This window comes from Candoia aspera, chromosome 5 (assembly GCF_035149785.1).
Source record: "Candoia aspera isolate rCanAsp1 chromosome 5, rCanAsp1.hap2, whole genome shotgun sequence".
NCBI classification, from domain to species: Eukaryota; Metazoa; Chordata; class Lepidosauria; order Squamata; family Boidae; genus Candoia; species Candoia aspera.
The window spans coordinates 98,116,877-98,129,151 of NC_086157.1; the positions used below are offsets into that span (position 1 = coordinate 98,116,877).

At 39.8% G+C, this 12,275-nt stretch overlaps 1 protein-coding gene across 1 annotated transcript in view; it reads right to left on the minus strand.

The window, feature by feature from the left end:
* Positions 1–12,275, minus strand: part of DDX10 (DEAD-box helicase 10) — a 174,872-nt gene that overhangs the window by 67,565 nt on the left and 95,032 nt on the right. The window contains exon 14 of the mRNA XM_063305813.1: positions 230–343. Within this exon, the coding sequence (XP_063161883.1) occupies positions 230–343 (114 nt within the window). The remainder of the gene's footprint in view (positions 1–229; positions 344–12,275) is intronic.

Here is a 12,275-nt window from a genome sequence, read left to right on the forward strand (position 1 = left end):
TACTACCAATCCAACATGTGCCCTATATCACAGACCTGTCTCAGTAAGTAGATATGAAATCTTGAGCAACCATGGATATTGCAATAATCTAAAACCAAAAGTCTAAGCTGCAATATAATCAACCATATGTGGCTAATAAAGGTAATAATCCCTTGGTCTACATGCCAAAAAGCTATTAATGTAGGAAGTCTTAGCAATATAATCAAGTTATTTGATTATTTGACCTTACCTCTCCATCGTCAGTAAATACGATTTTTGTATTTACTTTAAATGTTCTCTTCAAAACTTTTTTAGCTTCTTTTGTTTTAGTTATTTTCTTCTTCAGCTTCAAATTCGGTGTAACCTAAAATGATTTAAAAATGGAAGACAGCCTGGTTACCATTTAACATTCTGAGATGAGTACCATTCAATCCTCACCAAAAAATCCTAGCATCCAGCATTTTTTTTTAATAAATACATTTCTAATCCAGCAAATTTTAGAAATACATGTTAAAATGTGATGTGATATCTCAAAAAGAAAAGAGAAGATAATGGGGAAATTTCTAAAGTCATTAATACACCCCAGGGTTTCTCAACCACAGTGCCATGGAACCCCAGGATTCTGCAAGAGGTCACTAGGGGTTCCCTGGGAGATCACGATTTACTTTAAAACTTATTTCAAATTCGGGCAACTTCATATTAAATAGGTAAGTTTCCTTATTTTTAGCTTAAGGACACTGTTAATGCATATATACAGACCTACACGTGAAAGGAATATAATAATTTTCTAACTTCTGGCCTATATTTGAGCCTGAATGTGCAGGGGTTCTCCGAGGCCTGAAGAATATTTCAGGGGTTCTTCCAGGGTCAAAAGGTTGACAAAGGCTGCATCAGACTATGGTGAGGCAATGGTATTATCTCAGCAAAGCTGCAGTTTTGCACCCTTAACTGAGCCAGAGAAAACCTAATACCCTGCCTTATAGAGTTCTCTTTTGCTCGATAGGATTTCATTCTCAGCAAGCATTCAAACATTTCACATACAACACCCTATAAATATGTTGACTATTATAAGGCTTTTAAGGGAATGTATTATTTTTATAATCTACATTTTTTTACATTTTTGCAATTTCCAACCACATTAGCTTCTCTCAATAGTATTTATCAACACTAGTTTGTTCCATACATAATTAATACAAACTACAATGATTAAAACAGGTTACTTAATAGCTAAGAAGATATATAGCAGAAATAACTTAGGGGCAACATAATAAACGTCTAAATTAATAAATGGCAAAATGTCTAATAAATAGTAATAAATGGCTTTTTATTAAACCCACTAATGCAATTTGTAATACAAGTTCACCAATATTGGTTTTAAATTTATAACCAGTATCTCTTCAGGCCAGCTAAAAACTGACAAAAGTTTAGAGTGTCGAAATGGAAACTAAAAAGGAATAGTCAAACTAAAGTTAAAATGTATTTTCTCACTTGATGGATATCGCTTTATGTATGTCTGTGTGTATGTTTGTGTGTGGAGGGAATCTCTATTGTTTCCAAAAAATATTCAGAGCCAGTCTCTTGTGAGACGCCCAAGGAGGAAATGTTTCACTGGCATGTAATAACGTCTTAAACTGAACGTGTGGGTTTTCCACAATTCAACATAGCTTCCCATGTGTTCATATCATGCAAAAACCTCTTCAGATTGTTAAATGAGCATTCATCAAATTTGCTTTCATTCCCACTCATAAAAGTGCAGAACTCAGAGGCAGAACACTAGCTTGGCATGGCCATAACAACTCCAAGGTGGCCTGTGAAAATTATTTGATCATAAAAGTATAGGAATAGCCCTGCTGGGTCAGGCTATTTTAGCCCATGATTTTGTTTCTCAAAATGCATCTGGGCTGCTCAAGCAGGGGATGGATTACACGGTTTTGTTTAAAAGTAAGAATATCCCACTGAATTTTTTTTTACTTTTTTCAACATATTTCAACATACAGATATTTAATCTTCAATTCAACAATACTGATCGATAAAGAGGACATAACAAATATCATGCACCATTTACGTTTTGTAATCCACTGTGTAATTTAAATAAACATAAATGCAAATTTCACATGTGGAAAAATTATGTACACCCCTACTTTTATCACTCCCTCAAATATCTAAAAACAGTACCAGAGGACATGTTTGGTGAAAACCAAAGAGAGCATTTCACCAGAAGAACCTGATACCAACGGTAAGGCATGGTGGTAGAAATGTTATGGTTTGGGGCTGCTTTGGTTTGCTTTGTTGCATCAGGGCCTGGTCAGCTCACTATCATAGAAACTACTATGAATTCTTCATTGAATACCAAAGGGTGTTTGAGGATAATGTGAGCTTGCAAAGTGGCAATGACCCTAAACATTCCAGTTAATCCTCCAAGGAATAGCTAAAAAAAAGAAAAGAAAGAAGAAATGGAGGGTTCTAGAATGGCCTGGATCTAAATCCCATTGAGATGCTATGGGGAGATTTGAAACAGGCTGTGCATCCAAGTTTTCACCCCTTGTGAAAATTAGCCTCGGTTTAGGATAGGATAGACCTATCCTCTGCAAATCCCCTTTTAAAACCATCCAAGTTTCAGGCCCATCCCCTTAACATGGAGATTGGTTATGAATTCCACTGCTTAATGATGCACTGTATGAATAACTGCTCTCTTTTCTAAATCTCTTTCCAATCAGCCTTACTGGATGGCCCCTGGTCCTTATGTCTTGAGAAGGGGGCAGAAGCATTCTCCTCATCCACTTTCCCCATGCCATGCATGTCTTTATGTACCTTGCTCATCACCTTTCATCCAAGCTAAATTGTCCCAAACATTAATTAGAATCAACAGTGCTTCCTAGATCGCTGAACGATCTGACTCAGAGTGAGCAGCTTCTTTTGTTCATAAATCATAATGTGTACAACACATGGAGGCTGCCACAGATACTACCTACAACTACTCTTACATCAGTGATTGCTCCAGCACTTTTCAGCAGAAATGGAAAGATCAGTGGGTGATACAAGTGGCAGTTTCTTTTCCTCATTTTTTGTTGTTATGGGCTGCAACAACCACTAAAGTAAAGGTTTGTTATTAAAGATACGGCATAAATCATTAAAGCTTATACATTCATGTAAAATGTGGGAAGGGAAGGGGGAGGAGAGAAAAAGCAAGGGAAACTGCATAAGATGACCCCTCCCAAAAGAAAAATCCGCCATACAAAATGCTTTTGTTGAAATCACTGGAAAGAACAGTACCATCTCATTCCCACAAGCCAAGGACAATTCTATTAAACAAGAGGAGAACAATATTTCTTATTTCCCATTTCATCGCATCCATCGCTGAAGTGAGAAATGGATATTGGTTGCATGCTCTGCAAAATGATTTGCATTCAAAAAAAAGGAAAACAGGAAAGAGAAATGAAGGCATAAATATACATTTCTTTGTGGGCTTAATGAAAATGACATAATCAATTTATCTTGCCCTCTGGAATCCAATTTTTAACCTGCCAGTTTCAATAACTATTTTTAACACTGGGAATATAGGCAGCTGCAGGCAAGTGTAGGAAAAAAAAATCTTGAACCTGATTTTCTTCGTAACATGTCAAGTCATTACCAGTGGATTTTTTGCAACTATTCTGCAGTTTGGAAAAGAGACTTAGTTCCTTGGAAATATTAAAACGTTAAAATGGAAGGAAAGCAAGAGGTACAAACAGCTAAGTCCAATGTTACAGAAGCATCTGTGTGTGTGCGTGTGTGTGTGTGTAGTATCAAAGAAGGCAAGATGGTAGCCACAGTTGCATGATCAAACCCCTGACCCCTTCTTAGGTGCATCACAACACCTGTTACAAAGGGGGGCTTTGATTGCACGGCCACTGCTGGCATCTTGACTTTTTCATCCCACCCCTGTGGATTCCCCTGCCAGCACCACCCTGTGTAACCCCCAGATATTGAGGGGGCAATGAAGAAGGAAAGGCAGTGACATCATCCCACCAACATGTGGATACAACTCAGAAATGTAATTTAATGGGATTCTTAGGCTGGTGGGAAGCAAGCTATAAAAAACTAATTAATAAAAATTAAGTCACTTGAAAGAGGTAGTGTGCTATTTAAAGACAATATCAAAATACATACTATGATCTATTTAACATTAAAAAAAGAGGCGAGTACAGGTAGTCCTTGACTTACGACCACTCATTTAGCAACCATTCAAAGTTATGATGGCACTGAAAAAAGTGACTTGTGAGCAGTCCTCACATTGGTTAAGAAGAGAATTTATCATCTTAGAAAGTCAGAACTATAGGTATTAAAATATATGTTTGGAGGTCTAGAACAAAAAATGAAAGACCACCAACAATTTTCAAATGAAGCAGCCGTTAAAAGTTGTAAAGGTAGTCCTCAAGTTATGACCACTTGTTCAAAATTACAACAGCACTGAACAAGGGGATCTTATGACCGGTCCACAAGGTTGCGGCCTTCGCAGAGTCCCCATGGTCACATCAACGTGATCTAGGCACTCAGGTGCCTGGCTCGTGATTACGTCACAAGCAAAGTCAATGGGGAAGCCAGCAAGAAAGGTTGCAAGTCGCTACTGCATGTCACTCCTGCTGCTTTTTCCCACTACAGAGTACAAGATCCCACCTCCACACCCATGCTCCCCAATGCCCACCTGAGGCCCTTGCCGGCCCACCCCTGCTCCCCAGCACCCACCCACAGCACTCACTGGCCCATCTGCAGCCCCTGCTGGCCCACCCACACTCCCTACACCCAACCACGGCACCCAGGCACCTCCATGCTTCTTGCCTGGGACTCCCACCTCTTCCCACTTAATGACCCACACAGTCCTGGGGTTATTGACAGTGACCAGGACCGCAATGTGGTCATGTGACATTGCACTTTACAACTGCATTGCTTAGCGACAGAAATTTGACCAATTGCTGTTGTAACTTGAGGACTACCTGTAAAGTACTCCTGCTTTATTTCCACCCATTAACTGTCCTCCAGTGTCTTCGTGTCAACCCCTTTTGCATATCACTGTCCTGATTTACAAGTTACGATGCACGTGTTCAAGCCATGGAAACAGCAATACTGTTTATCACTGTTTCCAATGATCCAATGTTTCTATTTGCAGTAGCAACTTTCATGGTATTCTGTTTTTGCATTCTACCTCTGAACATTTTTTTTCAAGATGCTCACAAACAGAATCATTTTTCCAAAATAAAGCTGGCACTTAATTATAAACACGGTAGTGTACTGTATTATTAATGAAAGTCCACAAAGCAGCAAATGCTTTGAGATAAAAAAAGTCCAGCAAAGCATGGCTGAGAAATCAAAAAGGCTCCAAGGTGCTGAGTATTTTCCTTCTCAGCAATGGCATCAATTCCATGGAATGCTCAGAGAGGCCCACCTGGGCCCATCAGTCTGTATTTCCTGGCAAAGCACTAACTCTTTCACAAGTCCTGCTGAAATCGGGCTTTCTCTGGTGTTAATATTTAAAATATCTTGACAGGATCATATAGATACTCCTTTGTTAGCTGATGCTTTTTTGTGTGATTTTACCATCTTATGTGATATATACATACAGTATGTATCTAGTGTGTGTGTGTGTGTGTGTGTGTGTGTGTGGAGAGGGAGAGAGAGAGAGAGGGAGAGAGAGAGGGAGGGAGGGAGGGAGAGAGGATGCTCTGTTAGTTTTACTACTGTAATTTTCTCTAGTTTCTTTATTTACTCTTCCTCCAGATTTATAATCAAGAAAACACTTTAAACCCACTGTGGCCTCTTGATCTTCACTGCTCATTCTGGGAAAACTAAAATTTGGCAATTACTTAGTACTTACATCTTTATTGAGGTCTCTAAATAGAAATAAACATTTCTGTGTTTCTGTATTTACATATTTTGCTAAACATATCCTAATTCACCGGTTTATGTTTCAAGTAAAAGTAACCAATATTCCATGAAATTATTTACTTTCCATTTTCATTACTAGTTTAGAATTTGCTAATTAATGTGCCCATTATTAAGAGATAATGACTTATTATTTCTTGGATTCTAGCAAATATCTGTTACCAGTCCACCATCTTTCCTGCTATGCATTTTACTTAGGTGTGCATATCTCAAATGCTTATAGATGTATCCTTCACAGAAGCTGTTTGTCAGCCAAATGCCATTCTTAATTACAGTACAGGTTGTCTTCGCTTAAAGACCACTCGTTCAGTAACTATTCTAAGTTACGACGGCATGGAATGAGTGGTAGTTACAACTGGTCCTCGTACCTATGACCCACGCAGTGTCCCCACAGTCACATGATTACATTTGGTGACAGGCCTGCATTTCTGACTGTTGCAGCATCCTGCAGTCATGTGATCACCATTTCCAACCTTCCCTGCTGGCTTCCTACAAGCAAAGTCAATGGGGAAGCTGGCAGGAAGTCAGAAGTCGCAATCACATGAAGTCCTTGCTTAGCGACCTACATGGTCCTCATTTAACGACCATGGCCAGAAATGCTGGAAATGCCATCATAAAGTGGTGCAGTCATGTAACATTGTGCTCAATGACTACACCACTTAACCGCAGAGTTACCGGTCCCAATTGTGGACATTAAGTAAGGACTACCTTTAATTTTTCCCAACTTCTCTCTCTCCTCCTTAAAAAAACAAAACACCTTTTCTAACATAATTATGGTCTGTGAAGGACTAGTAAGTACATCCACTCTGGACTTGACAGGAAGCACATCTATAAGTCAGTCTCTTATACAATGCCATATTTTAGGGAGTTTACTGTAGGAGAGGGGCTTAGAGTGTGAGTGTCTGTGCGCGCGTGCATGGGGATAATTTTCATATATATAATGGACTGATTAACTCTGAGTCCCATGAAATGGGTTTCAGCCTATATGTCATCCCAGCTGCTGGAAATCAAGTTCTGTCAGGCCCAGCCCAAGAATGACGAAGAGTCAATCCAGCAATCCTTCAGTTCTTTATTTGCTCACACCATATAGACAGAATCTTGCCAGACTAAAGCTACTCTACCTCACCTAAGGGGAAATAGCCTGGGAAGGCTCTAGGGCGGGGCTACTCTGAACCTCTTAGTCTTCCCACGTTCCATCCCTGGACTGTGTTTTCTCTTATCTCACTTCCCTCCTTGGAATGTGCTCCCTCCTTCCTGAGAACCAGCTGCATTACTGAAGTCCATCACATCAAATCCCCCTTCAGAGACACATTCCATCACAAGTTCCTTCGCTCCTAATGCAGTAAATTACTAAATCTTGGAGTGCACAATCAATATATATCCTGTGGCAATTAACTGTGGTATCCACTTAGAAACAACCAGTGTTTTGCAGCAAATACAGGTAGTCCTCACACCCTAATTGGGACCAGCAACTCCACCACTAAGCAAAGCGGTTGTTAAGCAAACCATCACACGACCATGCTGCTTAGCAGCAGCAGTTCCAGCAGTCCCAGTTGCTGTTGTTAAGCAAATCCCCTGCGGTTGTTAGGCAAGGACCCACCATGATCCAAGCCACTTCTGGCTTGGTCCCTCCCAGCCCCAAGCATCGGTTCTTCCAAGGCAAGGGATGCTTTCAGAGGATCACTGAGCCAGAAGAGGCCGACTCACTTCTCCTGCTCTGCGTGAACTGCCTCCACTTCAATCCCCCCACCCACCAATCTCCCCACCATCTCTCCCCGTTTGGCTGCCCTGCTCAGCATGGCCAAGATGAAGAGGCCTCTGTGTCCCACCACCACCCCAGCAGACCTTCCTCCTACTTCCTCCTCCATGTCATCCTGGGGGTGGTGGGGGTGGCAGCAGTGGGGGCAGCACAGGGGCTCTGTCGGCACTGGGCTCACCATTACCCCTTGCAGCTGCCATGCCCCGAGGAGTAGGTAGGAGGAAGGTCTGCTGGGGTAGCAGTGGCAGAATACAGTGGCCTCTTCATCTTGGCCATGCTGTGCAGGGCAGCCAAAAAGGCAGAGATGGGGGGCAGAAGGGGAGGACGCTGTGACTGTTGTAAATGCACAATTGCCAAGTGCCTGGATTTTGATCATGTGACTATGGAGATGCTGCAATGGTGGTAAGTGCGAGGACTGGTCATAAGTCCATTTTTTCAGCATCATCGTAACTTTGAACAGCCACTAAAATTATGGCTGTTAAGCGAGGACTACCTGTATTCCCAGATAATGATCATCTATACAACCATGATCACATATATTTATTTTTCTGCCTACAATGTTCAGCTGCTGAACTGGGCACTTTGAAGCTTCCTATTAATCAGTGACAACAATTCTGAACAACATCCATTCCAATGAGCAGAACACAGTTGCCGAGTTATTAAGTGGGGCAATTGTGTAGGACTATATAATGCCAGCTGTTGAAGCACTGCATGGGCTGTTAAGCGAGGACTACCTGTATTCCCAGATAATGATCATCTATACAACCATGATCACATATATTTATTTTTCTGCCTACAATGTTCAGCTGCTGAACTGGGCACTTTGAAGCTTCCTATTAATCAGTGACAACAATTCTGAACAACATCCATTCCAATGAGCAGAACACAGTTGCCGAGTTATTAAGTGGGGCAATTGTGTAGGACTATATAATGCCAGCTGTTGAAGCACTGCATGGGCTGCCTTGAGCTGCCATGGCCATATTAAGAAATGGATATGCTGACATACCCGTGAAGCCCTAAAAGATGTAAGATTGATCAGACCCCACCTTGAGTACTGCACCCAGTTCAGGGCAACGCACTTTAAGAAGGATTCTGAGAAACTGGAACCAATTCAGAAATGGGCAACCATGATGATTTGAGAACTAGAAAAACTGAAAGGCCTCGGTATGTTTAGCTTTGAGAAAAGATCTGTGAAAGGGGATATGACAGCATTCTTCAAATACATGAAACAGTGTCTCACAGAGGAAGTCAAAAACTGTCCTCTTCAGTGGACAGGCAGTCCTCACTTAATGACTGAAAATATAACTGGCAGCTCCGTCTCTAAGCCATGTAGATGTTAAGTGAGACATCAAGTGACTCCGCAGGACTTATGATGTCAGTTCCCCTGAGGTCATTAAGCGAAACACCCATGGTTGTTAAACACATCACATGAACACAACTTGCAGCTTCCTGCTGGCATCCCCACTGATTTTGCTTGTCAGAAGCTGGCTGTGAAGCTCACAAATGGTGATCACATGACCACAGGGTGCTGTGACTGTTATAAATGTGTGCCAGTTGCAAAGCACCCAAATGGTGATGGGACCATGGAGATGCTGCAACAGTCGTAAGTTCAAGGACCAGTCATAAAGCTGCTTTTTCAGCAACACTGTAACTTTGAACAGTCGCTAAACAAGGCAGTTGGTAAGTGAGGACTACCTGTATAGGACATGGAACATGGGATAGTAGATTTATAGTACAGGAAGGCAGAATCTAATTGAATGTTAGAAGAAATCTCCTAACAGTAAAAACAGTCTGACAATGGAACCAACTACCCAAAGAACTGGTGAGATCTTCACTAGATACATTCTTATCAAAGGCTAGATAGCAATTTATCTGGGATGCTTTAATCTGGATTCCTGCACTGAGCAGGTGATTGAACTCAACAGCTTAAATGGTCCTCTCCAACTCTATCATTCTACATAAAAGTTTTCCTCCCATAATACAATCCACCAAAATCAGCAGGGGATGCCCAGTGATAATGGCCCAATTATAGAACTCTTTTTCAAGGGAAAGTCCAGCCCATATTCAATGCTGTTTTAAAGAACAAGTGAAGACACGCTTGTTTATTAAGCATTTGCAGGGTCACAACTGCTCCAGGACAAGACTGCCCTTTTGATGAACTAAGTGAAGTGTAATTGCTGCTGCTGTTAGGTTTTGTTTTATGGCATTTTAATTTACTGTTAATTACTTGGACTCCTTTGAGAAAAAGAATGAGAGATATGCATGCATAACCTTCTAAACTTGTTTTCTCTAATTGCCAGGCTCTTGTATTTATTTGGCTTCCTTTAACAATGCAAAATTCTGTGAACAAGTTTGTGTTCCCATTGCCTTCTGGAATACAGCTGTGACTCCACTTTAAGCTACTCTTGAGCCGCTTCATGTGAAAACCCAGAATCATAGCAAGCCTGAACAAAAACATGCACTGCCTTTATCACTTTTGTCCTCTCATACATTTTAGAAGAAAATGTTGGCAGAGTTTCCATTTCCATACATTCTGGCTCAGAATTTACAGTTTACTGAGCCCTGGATCCAATAAACAAAATGTGTGTACTATGAAAAATAGTGGATATTAAAAAAATTGTTTATATACAGTACTTATGTAGTCTAAATCATGGTGGTATATCTCAGAATAAAGCTCTGTAGATGTGATAATGATTTTGTCTTGGTATACGGTTTGTGAGATTTGTATTAAAGCCCTCCTTGAAAGAAGTCAATTAATGCAGAGAAACAGCACCTCTCTTCTTCATTATCTTTCTTCAAAGGCTGCGCAAAGACTCTGTGGAAACCAAGATTCAGAGAAAACACAACTTCTCTAGCTCAAATCCCTTATTTGCTGCATTATATGTGAAGAATGGTCTTTACCACCATATACTTTACGTAGTCAACTTTATGAGACTATTCTGAAGATGCATTAGAGGTACAAGGCACCATATAAACTGATAGGTCTGTTGAGAAAGTGATACACATTACTTTTTTCAAAAAGTCAATATGGCAGATTAATTAGAACATTAGCTTAGCACCAGGGAGCCCCATATTCAAGTCCATGCTTGCCATGGAATGTCACCAGATGACATTTAGTCTCCCTCTCTCCATTCAACCTATCATGCAAGGCTGTTGTGGGGATCAAACTACAAGAAGCGGTATGCAGCCATGAATTCTTGAAGGAAAAGTGGAGTATACATTTAATTAAAAAGTGCAGGTATAGGTCTTGTTATCCTTGCATATCGCTGACTGCCAGAAAGCTTCCTGGCATAATGGTTTTGTCTTTTTTTAGACACAGATATAAAATTAGCACTTCAAAAGGATTGTAAATACTCTTGTACAGGGATGGCAGACTGTAAGCTTATGGGATATATTCTGCTCATTTATTAGGACCCTAGAAGCAAAGCAGTAGCAGTGGGAGGGAGACTACATATGGCACCAAGAAGTGTATTATCTCCAAACAATACTCAGCACAGAATTTGTTTTAATTTTCAGAACTGAACTCACAGATTTTCCACACAAAATCTACAGGTACTCCAACAAGTTTTGTTTCATGCAAATTTAAACCACAACCTGTAATTACAGAGTTAGCCCCCAGAATAAAAGCATGAGGGAGGTTTTTATTATTAGGATGGTTGAATAACTAAAAGTTAGAAACTCCTATAGTATTAATGGAAATAAAAATGTTATTATCCCCAAGTTATTTAACAGAATTCTGACCAACTTAAAATGTATGAATTAATCTTAGAGCATGTAAGGATTTAAAAACAAAGGTCTGTCTGACAAAGCAAAAAGTTAATGTTAGGATTATTTGCAATATTCTTCTGCAACGTTATAAAAAAAAAGTGACTGAAAGCTCAGGACTTGTGTTGGGGGAAGTAACAAAACATACCTCATGACACCATGATGCAAAACCCTGAGGTTTGAGGTTAGGATGTCATGATGTCATTGCATGCATTTCTTTGACAAAATCTTAGTTTGTAGCAGGTAACTACAGTTGGAATTTAAATCAGAAACACTACAGGTAAGTCACAATAATGTGTGTTTGAATAATGCAATATTCGATTTAGTACGAATTGTAAATTGATACCAGGTTGTGTTTAATGCAACCCAAAATTCAGTTAATGTGAGGCTAGCACATGCACAATTCAGGCTAGCATATGCGCTGTTGTGGTTTTAGAGCCTGCAAATCTTTGTGAGCAAAATGGAAAAAAGGAAAATTCCGTCAGAGGAAAACAGTGCAAGTTTAAAAAATTATTACATTAATACCAAAAATTTGATGTAATTGAACAACATGAATGTGGTCAAGGGAACACTAAATAGGACAAGATGTTGGAATGCTTGAATCTGTAGTAGAATTTTTTTGTTTTTATTTTGCTTTCTATACCTACTCTGTGACTCTGTGATCAATTTAAATTATAAGTATATTCTTTTTATCCTTTACTGTAAAATTTCATTAATGATATAAAAAATGTTTAAATTTTTAAAATTTAAATGTTTAAAATTTTTCATTGCCTATTTCTGTCAAGCTGGAACCAATTATCCTATTTTTCATAATATCACTTTGAATAGTGTGAATTCAAATAATGAAACCATT